Below are 19,551 nucleotides of genomic sequence, written 5' to 3'. Positions count from 1 at the left end.
GTGCTGGCCTGTAGGCACTGCCCATCGTCACTGAGGACGCAGACTTGCTGGGGCTACTGAGAAGCAGCCTGTCGTGGTCAGAGCTTGAGAGCAGACCTAAACAGCAGGGGAGAGAGTGGCCTGATGGCTCAGCTTGGAATTCCTTGTGGACCTCTGGGATCCCATGCTAAATAAGTCAATAATAGTGGTGATGATAACAAACAGCCACAACCCAGAAGAGAAATGTCTTTCTATCACCATGGCCTTATTTGGGTCTCTCCTGGACCCTCTAATGACTGATTTTAACATTCTGTTACTGGCCAGGGGGAAATATCCATAGGGGTCTAACTATAATGTCATAAAACAAGGCAAAGAGGAGTGAGTTTAGAGCTCAGAGACAGCAGAGAGATCCTTGGCACAACTCATCTCTGAAAATGATGTATTCCAAGATCTTAAATAACATTTTAGTAATTCACTTAAATTTTCATTTAAATTCAAGGAGCTTTGAGCTCTAAATCAGAAGCAGAAAGCCTTAAGGAATAGAAGACAAGACACGTGGATGAGCAGCAAATTGAAAATTGCTGCTGAGATGAAACCAAAAAATTATTGAAAGAAAAGAAAAAAATTATAGAAAAGAAGCTAAAAATGCAATACCGTAATTAAAATAAGCATTGATGGTATGTGCATACAACAGTTTTCACTGTGTAGGAGAGCAAGGGCAAAGTGGAGAACAAATTTGAGAGGAAAACAAGGAGGTGACTGCAGAAGACATTAGTACATTATAGATTTGACAGGTAGACAGAAACTATGTACTTTCAGAATTATAGGTGATCCTGAAGAAGAAAATTGATAAATTAGAACAGGAGTAAAAATCAATAACAAAGCTGAAGAAATAGTACTGAATTAAAAAACAATTGTATTCTCAAACTGAAAGAGTTCACCATGTTCCAGTAAATTAATTTTTTTAAAGACTCAAACTTGTATAAATTCTAGCAAGATATCATATTACATAAATTGAGAAGATCCTATGTATATCTAGGAAGAAGAAAAAAAGGTTACCAGCATGACACCTCAAATCAGGCTTGTCTGCAAAACTTAACTCTAAAAAAAAATCCTAGTATCATTTTTTCCTCTAAATTCTCCCTGGCTTCCCCACATCTGGTTTGGTACTTTTTATATACTTTCATAGGATTTTGCACTTCACCTATTATATCATGCTTATTCCATTGTGTTATATTTATATATTCTCTCCCTTGACTAAACTGTAATATATGTCTCTAAACAATAAATGCTGTAAAAATGAAATGATAAGGTGAAATGGCTTTATCAGAAGTTTACTCTGAAACAAGAGGTGTTTGAAGAAAATCTATACCTAACTTCTCCTCACCACAAAGAGAGAAAATGCAGTTTCTTTCTTATTCAATAGCTTTATGGTTTCTGGACACTCATATATTTTAGTAAGTGCAGGAAGCAATTTTAGCATTATGTTCACCAATGTTTCCCAAGCGACTCAACTAGAACAGTACAAAGCATATAACAGACACATGATTAATATGTACTTAATGGAAGCATAGAAGCATTAGAATTAAAATTTAAAGATATTGCCTGTGAAATGGTGTTAATTGTTGCTGTTTTTATCTCCTCTGTAGGCTTGTAACTGCAGCGCAGTAGGCTCCTTGGATTTCCAGTGCAATATAAACACGGGCCAATGCAAGTGTCATCCAAAATTCTCTGGGGCAAAATGTACAGAGTGCACTCGAGGTCACTGGAACTACCCTCACTGCAGTCCCTGTGACTGCTTCCTGCCAGGGACTGATGATTCAACCTGTGATTTAGAGACTAAAAGATGCTCCTGCATTGATCAGACTGGGCAGTGTACTTGTAAGGTATGTGCTGCTGAAATTCAGGAAGGAAAAAAAAACAAACACCTTACTCAATTCTATTTGCTTTGCTGTTTTAACTTCAGTTATTTATTCCTGCATCATTTAGCCAAAAAGAATGACATATGAAAATTCATTGCCAGACACAGAGACTTTTCCTGACATACGAGATAAGCACTGCTTTTTAAGGACTTATTTTCAACCAGAACCCAATTTTTTTCCCCTAGCTCAAATGAATGACATATTTTCGAAAGTAAAGTTTAGTTTCTCTTTACATATTCACTTTTCTTAAACAAAAATAATCTGGAAGAGAAAAGAAGTCAGTTCTCTTAAGCATCACTAGAGAAAACCACAGCTAAATGATAAAGTTTATTTTTAAAAAAAGTTACTCTTCAAATTAATCCACAATCACTGTACACTGAAAAATATATTTACTGCTGTGGAAGTTCAGTAAAATTTCATCAAGTATAAACACTGACATTACAGTGACTATATGCAAATTTCAGCCCTCATTAATATTGTTAAGTGATGTAGAAAAACAGTTGATTAAAAATGATAAGAAGGATTTTTCCCCCTAAGATATTTCTGGAAAATCAATCCCAGGATAAATGCAGTAAAGACTGGGTCAGAAGTATTAGTATATTTTCAAGAAAAGCCTATGCAAAGAGGGTCCGAGGAAACAGGAAGGTGAAATCTGGAGAGGTTGTGAAGAGTCTTGAGAATTTAGGAAAATGAAAGCTTCTGCCATTAAAAGTCCTAGACAAAACAAAAAGTATGATGGTGCATTATTACATATTATGGTTATAGATTACATTTAATACATGCTATATGTGTGTATATTCAGTATTCCAGAATAACTATATGAATCTATATTTTAACATCTCTCTTGCTTTTCACAACTTTGCATCACTTCACTGTCTAGGAATCAGTGAAATTTGATTTCACTTTCAAAATTCTAATGACTGTTTCATAATCCTCACAGTGGAATAGTAGGAAATGTGCTGCTTAAATTTAAAAGAAAATAATATACAATATTCTTAATAATGTATGTAGTTATAAATAAAATATTTTTTAGACCAATGACATGCTAACAGAGATGACCTACTCTGCTATTTGAGATGTGAATCTAATATTCAGTGTTCTTTTATTTATTCATTTTTGTTTCGTTTTCTTTAAACATTCTCCTGTTATTTATTCCTGAGTTTATTTCTCTCCCAACTTCCCCATACGGACTCTGAAGAAGTCTCCTCTTTCTTCAGGTGAATGTGGAAGGGATCCGCTGTGACAGGTGCCGGCCTGGCAAGTTCGGGCTTGAGGCCAAGAATCCTCTTGGCTGCAGCAGCTGCTATTGCTTTGGCGCCACTAACCAGTGCTCTGAAGCAAAAGGACTGATCCGTGCATGGGTGAGTGAGGCCCTGCTGGGCCCTGTAACGGTGTAACGTTAGCTCCTGCTGGCGTCTTTTAGCCAGGCACCAAGCGGCAGGAGGAAGCGGCAAAACATTTGAGTAGCCTTTCCCCGTGCGCGTTTAGAACTGGTAGAGGGGCTGTGTGCCATTAGATGATGGGAGTAGATATCTTTTTTATTCTTTCTTTAAAAGTATTCATTTGCTGTGAATAAGGAAATAGATGCCAAGTGAGCAAGGAAAACATTACAAGGGAAATGTTATGTCTGGGGGTGGGAAGAGGCTGCCTTCTGCAGAGCAAGAGCATTAAAGCAAGAAAGTAGATGTGTGCTCGTGTAATAATGAAAATCTGAACTGGTTGCTCATTTATTCCAACGAGCCTTAGAGAATTGTTGCTCTTTAGGGTGGAAAAATGTTCATTTTTAACCTTAATTTTCCTTTAACCCTTCCTACTTTCCAACTCTACTTTTTGTTAGTGTGAAAGACCAGTTTCACTGATGTTGTAGATTTCACTAGGCAAACAAGTCCAAAGGGTTTATCGCCTCTCCTGTCTTCATTGCCCGTGAGTTATGTTTCTCATGAGAACACTTCGTCATAAGGGGACTGGACCACAGATAGACATGCAGTCCTTTTACAGCCTGAGCTACCAGGGAAGTCTCCACGCAGTCCTTTTAGAGGAGACCTCCAAAGACTTACACTCAACCCTCTGCTGTGTTTTGATTCCCACACAGGTGACGCTGAAGGCTGAGCAGACCATCCTGCCGCTGGTGGATGAGGCCCTGCAGCACACAACTACAAAAGGCATCATTTTTCAACATCCAGAGATCGTTGCACACATGGATCTGGTGAGACAAGAGCTCCATTTGGAACCTTTTTATTGGAAACTTCCAGAACAGTTTGAAGGAAAGAAGGTAAGGACAAGAATGTTGAAGTCACATGAGAGCAAAATAAAACATGCTTTTAGAATAATGCTATTCGGAGATTTATGTAACTCATTTCTCATTTTATTTCGTCAGTTGATGGCCTATGGCGGTAAACTCAAGTACACCATCTATTTCGAGGCTAGGGAAGAAACAGGTTTCTCTACATACAACCCGCAAGTTATCATTCGAGGTGGAACTCCTGCTCATGCAAGGATTATCATCAGGCATGTGGCTGCTCCTCTGATTGGCCAGTTGACAAGGCATGAAATTGAAATGACAGAGGTAAGGTGGTTAGGTGTTGTGTGCATGTTGCCAATGGATTTGCACTGAGTTTCTTCACAGTGGTTTCTTTTCTTGTTATCAGAAAGAATGGAAGTATTATGGTGATGATCCTCGAATCAGCAGAACTGTGACCCGTGAAGACTTCTTGGATGTACTATATGATATCCATTATATTCTTATCAAGGCTACATATGGAAATATCATGAGACAAAGCAGGTAAACTATAATAGATATCCAAGTTAGTTTCTTCTTCTCGAGTCTATAAGAAAGAACAGTGAGATATCAGACAAGAAAGATTTAGAAGTTGGGTTGCTAGTGTGATGACAGAATGACAAGTCAAGAATGACATCCGGGTCACCTGTGTGAGTTATCACCGCCATTTCCCCAACAAGAGAAACAGAACCAGAAGCAAGATTAAGGAGGCAAATATTGAACTGATCCTCAACATGGTGAATTTCAGATGCTAAGCAGAAATTCAGGAGATGATGTCCTGCAGGGTAGAGAGAGTTTGCTGCTGGGCTATAAATACGTTGTGAGATTGCTGAGAAAGTGTCCTCCTTCAACCCTCAGGGGAGCTGGGCAGGGCCAAGTTGGTCCTGTCTCTTCCAACCATATGCATTTGCACCCGTTCACTCCAGTATGTCACACGATAGAGCCATCTTCCCTCTGCCTTATGATGTGAAAGACTGGGGATCACATTGGATAAGAAAGTACACAGAAGAAGAGCAAAAATGGCTGTCATGAAAGCCAAAGGATGAGAGTACTGTAAACGTGTGGGTGTGGTTTTTTCATGACCCAAAGAGGACAATTAAAATGAGGCTCTTGGAAAGTTAGAATCACCAGTAACAATTACCATGCCAGTTTTAGTGAAGTTCTAGGGCAGAAAGAGCCTCAAAGTTTTGACGAATGAATGGGACACAATGACTAATATTATGAGTGTAGGCTATTGTTTTCTGTGAATAAAGTTGTAAAAGAGAAAAAAGAGGTCATGTCAAAGGTCAAGTGATGATTGTTTAATCTGAGAGACAAGTAAGCATGTTTATATACCATGGGACCAGGGAGGGGGAAGAATTAGCAGCAAGATATACATAAAAATGATAGAATAAAGAAAAAATAAATAATGGAGAAGTTGTGATACTTCAACATCGTGAGTACACATGTTTACTTGAGGTCGTGTGCCTCAAGTATAACGAAAACTTTATCTAATGAAATACAGTGAGGAACTGTACAGATGTAACTAAATGTTTACCATGGAGGCAGAAAGTTGAGTTTTTAGAGATAGTCTGTTTCTCTGGCATGTTAGTGTCTCTATTATATCTGTAAGAATATGTCAATAGATGTTTAAAAATAATCTTATGTAACAAAATAGTAGATCAGTGCAGGAAAGCAAAAGAAAACAAAATTATGAACCCACTCATTGACAAATCAGTGAATCTAAAAATACCATGTTTCAAATGTTTCCATTATTAAGCATGTGGCAGAAAATCCTTTCTTTATTGTAGAAGAGCCATATTGCTCTTGTGATTATACCAGAAGTAGTGACAAAATCAAGGACCAAAATTCACTTTCAAGTCTGTATTGCTTTGATTTGTTTTTCATATTTCTTATTTCTGACAGGAGATTATTTTTTTTAATTGTAGGATCTTGTTGGATATCTATTGATATTTTAAATATAAAAATGTGTATATGTCAATCCCAAGCAGGAGATTCTTTCCATGAAATAATTTTAAAAAGCGTGAACTAAATATCCTGTCAATTATATTGTTAATTATTTTAGAATATTAAATATAAATTAGGTGACAGAAGCCAAACAGGTTCACATATTGTAGAAGACAGCAAGTAACCTTGTGAGTGTGCAAATATGTTATTTTGAAAATTGTCCCCTGCTTTAGTAAAAAAGTTTGCTCGTACACAGAACATTTTGTTGGTAGATCTGATAGAAATGATGTTGTCCTGCATTTTTCATCATGCTTTCCTCACCTCTCACACTGATCCCACCTTTCCGCACCTTAAGTCTGCTTTTTCCCATAAGTCCCTTTCTCTTATCACTTTATTTCATATAACTCACTAAATAATATCCTTTGGCTTAGGATTTCAAGTAAATACTTCACTTTTTCTAGAGTCAATAAAAACTAGAGTGAACACCTAGTAACGATAAAAACAAAGAAACCAGTGGATCATCACTTGATTTTGTAAGACAAGGAATTTTGACAAAGATCAGAAGTATGTTTGAGTCTTCCTCTCAACATAGTTAAGACAGAACGCCACTTCTTTATTCAGTTACAAATTTAGACAGTCTCAGAAGCAAAGAGTTTTTTATACATGTGGTTTGAGATTCCAACTTCGTACATGTTAACTCTGAAATTTCCTTTTTTCTTTGCTTTTGTACTCTCTTACAAAAATTTATTTGAAGATCTTAACAACTTTGTTTTTTGGAGTTTGGCTAAATCCTTGATTCAGGCAAAAACGTCAGTCTCTCACTCCCCAGGGGAAAAAAAAGATAGTGTGTTACAGAAATGTCTACTGATAACACCATTCAGGTTCCATTTGATTTTTAAATACTCACTAGTCTGTTGTGTGTGTGTATGTTCCAGAGAAGGGAAGATGATGCTAGTAACTCCTCAGGTTATAGAATACCATGAAATACCAGCTGAGATGATTTCTCAACAAATACCAGGTTACCATCTTACTCCTTCAGAGAATGCAGAGTCCTCCTTAAAGGAGGGGAGTGGTTTATTTACATATCACAAATGCTGTGCATCTGCAGGAAGAGGAGAATGAAATCTGAATTTTAACTGAACATGTGTTTCATAAAGGCTGGCTGGTCTTCAGGTCGCAGATTACAATAGGAGCCAAATCAGAATGTGCATTCATAATTCAGTACCAATAAAACCTACCTATGCCTGTTATAAAGTTTATGATTCAAGCTCCTTTAAGCTTTTAGAGGTGCCTTTTATTGAAGCAAAACTATTCATTGTCTCATTTAAAAGTTTATTTGCAGAACATTTCATGTTACCAGTTAGTCAGTCATGAAATAGTCTGAGTTTATGGACTGCATATATTTTTAATGTATAATTTCAAATTACTGCAAAGAGTATCAGTATTTTCACTGTGAATAATTTTTTTCAATTACAAGGACCTTTCCACCAATAGGAAAGGTGGGTTAAGTTAGCTGAAGGAAAGACTAATTTGAGAGGTTCTTTATCTTCAGAAAGAGATCAATATTACTATATTATGCTCAAACATTATTTTCTAGGTGGTTTTCTAAAGTTCTTGAAAGAACGTTCAGAGATTCAAGAGCAAGAAATTGGGACCAGTTGCAAAGTAAAAGCAATTTCACTAGTAATGACAGGAGATTTGACAACAGAGAATGACCTTGGGTTGTCTGTTTGAAAGAATGAAAATATCTAATTAATTGGCCATGTCTACCTGAAGCCACTCACATTTTTAGAAGCAGAGGGAAAACTCTTTATAATAACTTCTCAACAGGACATCAGACATCTAATTTCCTAAACACTTTATGATTTATGTGAATATTTTGCTAATGTGGAATCTCACGCTTTGAGGAAGCCAAAATGCAAGGGTAAGATGTGGAACATAGCACCCCTAGAATTTAGCAGCTTCAAAACAGTAGAATGAGTTTGTGGTGGTTAACAAAACCTTGGGAAGACCCCTCTTGCAGGATTGAGTGTTCGCTAGGTGAGCTTAATTTACTGGTACTGCCATCTAAGTATTTGCTCGCTGTTTCCAGGATTTCTGAAATCTCAATGGAGGTAGCTGAACAAGGACGCATCTCAGCAGCGACTCCTCCAGCTCACTTGATAGAAAAATGTGACTGTCCCCTAGGCTATTCTGGCTTCTCCTGTGAGGTAAGCTGCCTCCGACTAACCTGCTTAAGCCCGACTTACTTAACCAGCTGAATGGAAATACTCCCAGGACCACCTTTAGTGCAATCGGTTTTACTTTCAGGCATACCCTCAACCTATTTTATTTCATCTTCCACTCACAGTATGTGATTGCAATAAGAAGATGATGTTATTGTTCCCTAGAAGTAGGAATCACAACTCAAGGGAAATATTTAATAAAAATTAAAAGATTTGTAAAAATATGAAACAGGAAATAATATTTTCTTAAGGCCCATTTACTGCATCTGATCTGTTTTCTTGGCACTTTTTTTATGAACAGTTAGAGACATGGAAACTTCAGTGATTATGAGATAAGATTATATTGGGATTTGAGAGAATTTGAGAGATTGTTTTTAAATACAGTATGTCAGAACTTAGGCAATAAATATCAGACTGTTCCCTTTAACATAGGCTTCTCAGAAGGAGATATATTGCTCCAACAGTGCCACTCTGCTTCGGTCATTACATTTTTAAAACTGCATTTGTTACTTTCTAAGATATTCCTTTGACTATCTTCAGAACTGGTGAATTTTCTAGATTTTTACTTTGTGGTAGTGGTTTAGCTGCTAAGTCATGTTCAACTCTGGCAATGGACTGTAGCCCACCAGGCTCCTCTGTCCATGGGATTGCCCAGGCAAACATACTGGAGTGGGCTGCCACATCCTCTCCAAAGGATCTTCCTGACTCAGAGATGGAACCTGAGTCACCTGCATTGCAGGCCAATTCTTTACCAACTGAACCAATTTAACTTTTACAAATATTAAATCTCAATAGTGCTGTACTATTTCACTTCCATGAAATTAAAAGACTCTTGCTCCTTGGAAGAAAAGCTCTGACCAACCTAGACAGCATTTTAAGAAGCAGAGACATTACTTTGCCAACAAAGGTCCATCTAGTCAAAGCTACGGTTTTCTCAGTGGTCATGTATGGATGCGAGAGTTGGAGTACAAAGAAAGCTGAGTGCCAAAGAATTGATGCTTTTGAAGTGTGGTGTTGGAGAAGACTCTCGAGAGTCTCTTGGACTGCAAGGAGATCCAGCCAGTCCATCCTAAAGGAGATCAGTCCTGGGTGTTCATTGGAGGGACTGATGCTGAAGCTGAAACTCCAGTACTTTGACCACCTGATGTGAAGAACTGACTCCTTGGAAAAGACCCTGATGCTTGGAAAGATTGAAGGCAGGAGGAGAAGGGGATGACAGAGGATGAGATGGTTGGATGGTATCGCCAACTCGATGGACATGGGTTTGAGCAAGCTCTGGGAGTTGGTGAAGGACAGGGAAGCCTGGCATGCTGTGACTGAACTGAAGTCGCTTCAGTCATGTCCAGCTGTTTGCAACCCTATGGACTGTAGCCTGCCAGGCTCCTCTGTTCATGGAATTCTCCAGGCAAGAACACTGTAGTAGGTTGCCATCTCCTTTTCCACGGGTGATCTTTCCAACCCAGGAATCAAACCCAGGTCTCCTGGGTACTCCTGCATTGCAGGCAGATTCAGGGTATGATCTAGGGAAAGGTGGAATTGCTGACAACCTGACCTGGGTTTGAATCTCTACTTCATTATATGCTAAGGCTGAGACCGTGTGCAGCTTATAAACTTGCTTGGGCTTCAGCTGGTAAATACCCAAGACCTTGAGTAAGTGCCCCCACACCCGGTTCCTCCCCTTCAGACCCCTCAGTGCAGCAGCTGGCTGGTCTGGGAGGGGCCTCCAGGCCTTGCTCCAACTCTACAGCACAAATTCTTTCCTCTTAGATTGGTTGGTGGCCACCACATACGCCAGTTAGGTATTTTTAACATCTCTCCCTTCTACTGCCCAAGAATCACAGAAAGACTAAATGAACTAAAACTTAAGCACTTATCACAGTGCCTGGTGGAGTCACTATTAGTTAATGTGGTTAATAGTATTATTACTGGAATAAATAGTTATGCATCTGTGTATTTATTTATAAATATAGTGGACCCTTGAACAACTTTGAACTGGCTGGATCCACTTATGTATGAATTTTTTTCAGTAAATATACAAGGGGTCCTCCACCAGTTTCCATTCCATGGATCCAACCAACTGCAGTCAAAAATTCCACCCGTGGTTGGTTGAATCTACTAATGCTGAATCCATGGATATGAGAGAGCCGAGTCAGATTTAAGGATCAACAGAGACTCCTGGAACTAATCTCCTGGCAGATAATGAAGGAGGACTCTAATTTTGTATAGCTTTTGTAAATAGGATTTGAGAAGTTCTATTAAGTATGGCTTTCAAGGCAGGTGAAATACAAATTTAAAACAATGACTATGACTCTCCTGAGAGGTGGCATGGTATGATGAAAAGAGAAAGGCATTTGGTTTGGGTGAATCCTCCCTAACTTCTCCAGCTGAACAGGGCGTTTGCTTTTTGTTACTGGACTTTGGGTTTTTTTTTAACCTGTACAATCATCATGTGGATTAATGTAAATGAAAATATACATATAAAATCTCCATTGTAAATTGAAATGCCATTTCAACTTGCGATCATCATATGAATTTCACATAGTCAGAAAACCATTTCCTAAGAATAACTATAAATATCTGTGAAATATTTTTGGAATAAATTTTTAGCTCTGTGACTGCCCTGAACAGCAATATTTATTTGAATGAACAAATAATCCATCTCCTTATTGTCATAACTCCTTCACACACATATATACTTTGGCACACACACCAGTAACTATATCCCTGGAATGGGAAATGGCAACCTGCTCCAGTATTCTTGCCTGGAAAATTCCATAGACAGAGGAGCCTGCTGGGCTACAGACCATGGGGTCACAAATAGTTAGACACAACTGAGTGACCGAGTACAATAAGTATGTATATTGTACTTGAAATCACAACCCAATACGTGTGAAATATACATACGTACACACAGTGGAGATGTGAAAATATGATGGAGTGAAAAAGGTACATACAGAATATGCTACTTCTTCAATGAACATGAAAAAAGATAAAAGATGGAGAGAATTTGAGATTTTTCTAGACAAAAGGTGGAATTTTATTTATCCCAAGGAATGTTGGCTGCACTGCTGTCTCACTGTGTGACCTTGGTCAATCCCTTAATTGCTATCAGCCTTAGTTATTATATAGTTATCCAATCTATAAAATTACAGGCTGGGTTTTGTAGTTCCAACATTCTCTGGTTCTACAATATTATTTTTCTATACAAGATATTGAGTAAGTAGTCAAGACTGACCTTTAGATATCTCGAAGAGAAACTTACTATAGCTATATTTTCTGCATTTATTTAAAAGAATACTCTTTTTCCCTTATGAAGAAAAATATTAGCAAAGAAGCAAATGATTTTAATGTAATCTACTTTTACTCACACACACACACACACCCACATACCCCTTCCATTCCAGATTTTAAATGTTAAAACTCATCTGGTTATAATCAACAGGCTTATTTAAAAGTATATTCTAAAAAAAAAAGTATATTCTAAATATAGTATATTATTAATAGTCTATTCTAAATATAGTATATTATTATCTAAATATAGTATATTATTAATAGTATATTCTAAAATGTACTTTCCCATTAATTTTAGGAACTTTCCGTCATTATATGAAAATATAAATTAGCACAAATAAAGCAAATGTTATATGAAAAAAATCAAGAAAAACTAGACATACATACAAACTATGATCTGCATTGGTGACTTACCTATGTCCTGTGAATTTCACTTAAGCTCCTATGAACAGACAATAATTACAGTAATATCTTTAGTGGCAAGATTAGGGGATAAAGACCCATCTCTTATAATAAGGTACCTGAGGTTTTCTCCACAACCCATTGCCTCTAATCCATTATGCATCTTGTTTATAATTCATCTTGATTTTAAAGTATAATTACTCAGGCATAAAATCTCATCATCAAAGCAAGAACCAAGGACAAGTTTAAAATAATACATCCCATTCTAGTAACATATGCTTTGGGTCATGAATACACAAAGCAATTCCTTTACAATATTTTCACCAAATGTAAGGTATTCTAGAGACATCTGCATTTTCAAGCTACTCAGTTCATGTTTTTATACAGAAATGTGGTTGCAAGTAAACAAAATTAAGTGTTAGTTACCATGGTAAATACAGTCAGTTGTGAGGACCTAGCGTTGTCTGTTACCTGTAGGATTATAATACTATAGCCCTGTTCATTGAAAATGTCAGTTCTAGAAATGATTGCTTTTTATAATTTATCATTAGAAGTAGAGACTGGCTTACCTTTAGATATCAAATAAAAGACACAATTTCCTCATCACATTTGCTATTGTGGGAGCCATTTAGATGACCATACTTTACCTAAGTTGTTCCTCACTGTTATCTCAGTTAACATTGTTTTCTCACCTGACCTAATCTCAGGTTAGGGTGTATGCAGAAACTGAAACTATTCAGCATTGAATATGTGGTTCTCTGCAATAAGATCATGGAAATCAGATATTCACAGATGATCTCTTGTTGATGCTTTGTTCATTTCATCTTCTTTCCCCTCCCATCATGTTTTAATAGTGCTTCTGACTCACAGTTGAATGGTTAGTATATACTGGATCATCTCTCACAAACTGTCAGGTGACTGCCAAAAATAACTTTTTAAATCCTCAATGTATACCTATTACCAGCTCATAAAACTCAAAAGACAAAATAGTAAGACTAGACTGTTTTTCTTATACATGCATACTTCTGGGGATGTCCTTTACCACTTTAATTGTACATGGAAGACCCAAAGACTCTTTTCATGGTCATTAAATATTAAGGAACATGGTATGGGTAAGTGGCATACATTGTGTGTTTCCCAATGCAGTAAAGAACAATTATCGTTGCCTTTTTTTTTTTTTTAGTATATTCTCGATGACTGTGTCTAAAAAGTTACCTGGAATAGAAAAAACTCATACTGGTTTATTAAATTTCAAGCGCTGCACACACATATCATCTCATTTAATCTTCACAGCAACCTGGTTAAAAAACACACACACAACTGACCATTTATTGCGTGTTTACTGTACCCTTCACAGTGTTAGTGCATTCCCTAATATACTTACACCAACATTGAGTGTATTGTGATTCTCATTTTATGGGTGAGGAAATGAAAGCCCAGGCAGGTTAGGAAACATGCCCTTTATCACACAGTGAAAAGACAGTGAACAGCTATTTGAACCTGGTTCAAAAAACCTAGATACATGAATATGTGTGTGCATGCTAAAGTCACTTCAGTCATGTCCAGCTTTTTGTGACCCTATGGACTATAGCCTGCCAGGCTTCTCTGTCCATTGGATTCTCCAGACAAGAACACTGGAGGGGGTTGTCATGTCCTCCTCCAGGGGATCTTCCCAACCCAAGGATCAAACCCACATCTCTTATGTCTCCTGCATTGGCAGGCAGGTTCTTTAGCACTAGTGCCATCTGGGAAGCCCCAGATACATTAATACTCAGCCACTAAGTTCTGCACCATCCTTGCATTCCAGGTGAGGAAACTTCAGTCCACAGTATTTAAAATCTGTACAAGTCATCTGTAGTAAGTGGTGGAACAGGAAGTAAACCCAGGATTGTCTGACTGTAGAACCTATGTAAAGATACAAGAGAATGTTTTTACCAGCAACAGCACAAGTGTCTGTTTTTGTTGTTAAACTCTGATGAGGATGGAGGGGTGCTGTGTCACCTCACACCTGGAGCATGTTGGCTTTCTGCTCCCTTTGTATCACGTTCCCTTTTTTCCTCCCTCCCACATTTTTGTACAGTTCAGTTCTAACATTTTGATGGGATACCATATTATGAAGACAAACATGGAAGAACAGCAGGAGAAAATTGAGCTCTGAATAATTTCTGCACAAGAGAAGAAGAGAACTTGGGGAAAGTTTGAGTTAGGGAAAAAAAAGGGATAATATTAGGACCATGTTTATTTACTTGCCTTTTGATAATTCTTTATTTTGTTCCAGAAAGGATTTTTAAACAGGACTTTAAAAAGTAGCTGTTATCTTTCCTCTTTTATTCCCAACTCAAACATAATGATTCTCATGAATTTTGCCCTAGGTGACTGAGAAGAAAAACATCTGATTTTAAAAAGCATCCTCAGCAATGTGAAAAACAGAAAAAAAAAATACAAATAAGATCCACAAGAGTAGGAGATTAAAGAGGAATAAATGCATTTACATTCCTTTACAAAGTGTTTTAAATTTCCCTTGTATTGTGGAGTAGTCTTTTTTTTTTTTTTTTTTTTGGCTAACTCTTAGAAATTTGATCTATAAAGACGCACAATTAATCTGGAGTGTTTGAACTGTAGAAACTTAAGAAATCAAGTGAGTTAATACATATGCTCATTTGTGGGATGAGGAAACCACATCTCAGTGACACCAAGTGATTTGCCTATATCCCTCAGGCAAAACAAACTTGGAAAATCAAGGCTTCTATATTCATTGATGTCACCCTGCCAGAGTCTGTATGCCCTTCAAAGACACACACTTCCAGCAGAGAGTGAGGAACGTGCCAGTGATTCTCAATCCTGGCTGCTTATTAGACCCTCCTGTGAGTTTTACAACTGACGCTGGCCCAGCTTTCCACCAATTATATGAGAATCTCTGGGGGCAGAGCCAGGTATCAGTAAAAAGCTAAAGTTAAAGCTCCTTAGATGATTCCGTGTGCAGCCAGGGTTGAGAATCACAGGGACAGGCCTAGAAGCTTCCACACAGAGCTTGAGTTGAAGCCCAGACTTGTACTTCCCCTGGGGTGCTTTTCTACTTCGTCCTGCTCTTTCCAGAGAAGAGCCATAGCAATAGAGAAATTGGGTGTGTTACAGTAAATGTCACCTGCCAGGGCTGCTTTAGATTTCAGCCCATAATATTGAATTGCATATGATTCCTCAATGGAAATGACCGTCTCTTAATGTTATTCTTCTTGCAAGACTTGTTTTAAACTTCTGTTTGATTTAAAAAATAGAGCTAGGAATTCTCAATTTGTGTGTTTTTTAAAGACACCCCCCCCCAAGAAAATATACCAGTAAAATAACAATAATTATGTGGGTATCCAAGGATGAAATCTATACAAAGAAAATCCAATTTTATTCTACAGTCAGCGTGCACCAGAGTTGGAACAACCTACACTGTGTAACATTTTTAAATACACCTTAGATTGTCGCCTCAATTGTGCTTAAATGAATTCCTGAGTCAAAATTTCCAGACCTTACTTGGTAACAATAGCAAAAATGAACCTTGATTTTGAATAATATGAATAAACTTATTCAAGTATCTGATTCTTCCACCATAAGATAAATAGAACTCCAAATATTTTGAATACTATTCCTGGTTTTATCAGCTTGCTCAAATTCAGGACATTATTATATCTCATTAGAATTTCCTACAGGCCGAGATAAAAGCAGAGAGAGTCTTAAGTGCTTAATTGAAGTACTCTCACATTATCCAAATCTAAACAAACAAGAGAATGCAGATTATTGATCTATTGATCGTTCTCTTTTTCTAAGGAACCTCTACCTACTCCACCCTGGTTTGGTTCTTTTGGTCCAGAACCAAAAGAATGCAAAGGCATTAAGAAAAGCCAATAGTTAGAAGCTTACTAAAACCACAAACACAAAAATTGACTTTGGAAATTTAATGTATGTAATTCTTGTCCCTTATAACTACTGTTATAATAGCATCTGATCTCTCTCTCTCATAAAAATCTCAAGAACAGACATGAATAGAAATCAACTTTCTAATATATAATGTTAAAAGTTAAGATACTTAACATCTTATTGCTATTTTCTTAGTTTATTTTTTAAATATATTTTTGTACTTTTAAAAATAAAAGAAAAGAATGCAAAGGCATTAAGAAGTTCTTAATTTAATATTTTCCTCTGCTTATTCTGCAGTCACTTCTCTTATCAGTGGGAGTAAGATATCCTATGGAAAAAAGTTGACATGGATAACATCCCTTCATAATCTTTAGTGGAATCTGAAAAACTAGCTCCTACCTCTTACTCATAAATCAACAAAGGCTGATAAATGCAGCAGCTTTGCATACTAAGAGATCTGAGCCCAGAACACAGGACTGTTCTCATTTCCTCTTCAGAGCGATGGGCTTTCTTCCAAAAAGCCAGTGATGTTTCTTGATAAATTTACATAATAAACCCGAATGAAGATGGAAGCCTTGATTTTGTGTATGTCAGCTTTGTTAGCAGTTTCCTGTTTGCTCTCAGATTTTTATTGCAAGATGAAAAAAACTACATCAAGAAAAGATACATTTTATTGGTGGCCTATTATTCCCAAGACATGTAAAGCTCTTATTATTTTGAATTTCTTACTTTTATAGTCTTTAAATTATACCTATATAAATAATGCAACCGCAATACTTTTTATTTATTTAATTTTTTGCTGAGTCTCATTGGACTCATCAAGCTACCCATCAAGCACAGTGGAGACAGCTTTTAGGTTGTCAAGGACACTGGGATTCTCTCTTTAGTCCATATGACAATTTTATTTAAAAACAAACTTCTTCCTCAAAGACGACTATGTGAAGTTTGTTCAGGCTGAGTGGTATTTGCAAATGACAACTTTCCTTTGCTAACATCTGATAGCACAGATGCTGCCTGTATACTTGATGGACCAGGCAGAAATACACATTAGGAATCAAAAGTGACATTCACTGTTTGTAACTAGTGTTGCCTTTACCACTGATGGGACGAAAAATATCTTTCTTTTTAACTACTGAAGAACCCAAGGTTTGCTAAAGAAAGCTTTCTAAGTTGGCTCTCCTAATTGGCTCCATTTTCTTTCAGACATGCATGCCAGGATTTTATCGACTGCGTTCTGAGCCAGGTGGCCGTACCCCTGGACCAACCCTGGGAACCTGTGTACCTTGTCAGTGTCATGGACATAGCAACCTGTGTGACCCTGAAACCTCCATATGCCAGGTATTCACCTGAGCCTTTCTTGAATAAAGCCCATGCTCTCGCCTCTTACACATATTCATAAACTGAGTGCAGAAATCAGCTAACCTGCAGGGAACTTAATTGTATACATATGTGTGTGAGTGTGTGTGTGTAAGAAACATTTGAAGAAAAGACATCATACTATGCATTTTTAAAAATAATTTTTAAATTAAAAAAAATAAATAATAATTTAAAAATTATAACTGGAAAAATCACTGCTCATGTCACGAAATAGTACATTAATACCAACAGCATCTTAGACAAGTGCCAGAATCACAAGGGGTTTTTTTCTGATTATAATTAAGAATAAACTCTTTGTAAGAAATTCAGAAATTATAGAAAAGTATTAAGGGAAAAAAGTCATCTAAAATTTAAGATAGACATTTAATAGTTTATGTATTTCCCACCAATTTTATGTATTTGCTTATAAAGAAGATTTATATGATACCATAAGTGTAGTTTTATGTCCTGCATTTTTTTTTAATGTACATTTCGTGAGCATATTATGTTGCTAGTCTTTATAATCTTTACACTCTTTGATTTGATATCCCATAATTTAACTATTTAACTATTGATATCCCATAATTTTAACTGCTCTTTTTTTTTTTTTTTAAATTGTTGTGATATTGCTGCTAAACCCCATTTTCTCATCCCTGGAACAATCAGAACTATGAAGAAATTCAAGTTTTCTGTGTCACCACTTGGGGCCCCCGAAGTCTAATCCCCACACAGCTCTGAGTGTCTCAGCCAAATTCCTTTACCACCTCTCCTAGTCTTCTGAAACCCCCATGGAGCCTTGTGGAACTCATGACCAGAAATAAGCAAAATCCCTACATAATCTCCCTCTTCCCTTGATTTCCTCTTCATTTGCTCAAAGTGAGATGTGGTTTTCCAGCACACTGCTCCCCCAGCCGCGCTCTCCAGTGAAAGCCACTGTTTTTTCTCACAGTCTTCATTCCCCTGACCTGAAGGTGGGGCCACTTTCATATCACCTTTTCTCCTCTGTAACAGCATCCAGCTTTGAGTCTCACATCTCCATTGATATTGCCCACTCTACCTGCTTGTTGAAACCATCTTCTAACCCTCGGGTCACCCACCACATTCCTAGAAGATTTTTCATTTGCATCATTGCCATTCACTGTAATTCCTGCTGATTCCGATGTCCATAAAATGAACTCTTCCACACCCTTAAGTTTAGTGTCTTGTCCTCACTCCACCAGCCTTTCCAAGGACTTGTTATTATCAGAAATTGAGAGCCTCTATAGTCTCAAGGTAAACCATCCTCTCCTTTGACTGGGAATGGCTCCCCACTCCATTATTCTGCCCTGGAGAATTCCATGAACTATATAGTCAATGGAGTCGCAAAGAGTTGAACATGACTGAGCAACTTCACTTTTCATTTCTTAATACTTCGGTGTCAATATTTTTAGTCTCATCATTGACATCCACATCTTTTATCATTCCTTTTGTCTCCCATCCCCTCACTTTCTTAACCAGCTTAATATCCATGACCCTTCTTTATTACCACTGCTTTGTAATGTTCATTTCTCTTATTACTACTCATTTACTAGCATTTACTCAGTGAATTCTAACTCTGGCTAAATCCTACTCCTCGAATGCCTGTGCCTTCTAAGCTGAATGTGGCTGTTGAAAAACACATGATCATGCTGACTAGTCTCACCATACTTTCACCATCACTGACTTCAAATGGAACCTCTCTGCTGGAATTCCACCATGCCATATCTCTCCAGTCCAGCATCTTGATCACTTTCCTGGATGATAATTTGATACCTTCTCTTCCCTCTTCAAGCTTCAAACCCTTCCCAGACCCATTTCCATCTTTACTTTCGGTTGATGGCCTTGCTTCTTATTTCACTGGAAATTAGAAGCAATCAGAAGAGAACTAACCCAAGCTCCCACTAACACATGTACCTATTTTTCTGCATCTGTATGCAATTATTCCCATTCTTCCATGAGTTTGGATAAACTGTTCTTGTTTCTAGAAAAAACGAAGTGTGCCACGTATGCCCTTCCCCCACTCAGGAGCATCATTCTGTCCACCATTATTCTCCTCTCCCTTCTGAATCACATTTTGATTCTTCTATCTAGAAAATCAATCAATCAATCAATCAATCTCTCTTGACTCCACTTTCCCTCTTGTACTACTTCATTGATCTCCTTTAACATGGAAAAGAGTTTATACTCCATCTACAATTTCTCTCCTACCAGTCCCCCTTGAACTACT

General features: G+C 37.3%; 1 protein-coding gene across 2 annotated transcripts in view; it reads left to right on the top strand.

Moving 5' to 3' along the window:
• Positions 1-19,551, top strand: part of LAMA2 (laminin subunit alpha 2) — a 677,031-nt gene that overhangs the window by 439,163 nt on the left and 218,317 nt on the right. For both annotated transcript variants that reach the window (XM_070461486.1, XM_070461485.1), the window contains exons 23-29: positions 1,629-1,865; positions 3,119-3,262; positions 3,994-4,173; positions 4,279-4,467; positions 4,550-4,683; positions 8,219-8,336; positions 17,154-17,288. In XM_070461486.1, the coding sequence (XP_070317587.1) occupies positions 1,629-1,865; positions 3,119-3,262; positions 3,994-4,173; positions 4,279-4,467; positions 4,550-4,683; positions 8,219-8,336; positions 17,154-17,288 (1,137 nt within the window). The remainder of the gene's footprint in view (positions 1-1,628; positions 1,866-3,118; positions 3,263-3,993; positions 4,174-4,278; positions 4,468-4,549; positions 4,684-8,218; positions 8,337-17,153; positions 17,289-19,551) is intronic.

This window comes from Odocoileus virginianus, chromosome 34 (genome assembly GCF_023699985.2).
Source record: "Odocoileus virginianus isolate 20LAN1187 ecotype Illinois chromosome 34, Ovbor_1.2, whole genome shotgun sequence".
In the NCBI taxonomy this organism is placed as follows: domain Eukaryota; kingdom Metazoa; phylum Chordata; class Mammalia; order Artiodactyla; family Cervidae; genus Odocoileus; species Odocoileus virginianus.
Note: the sequence above shows the minus strand (reverse complement) of the source record. Positions and strands in the feature narration are given on the sequence as shown.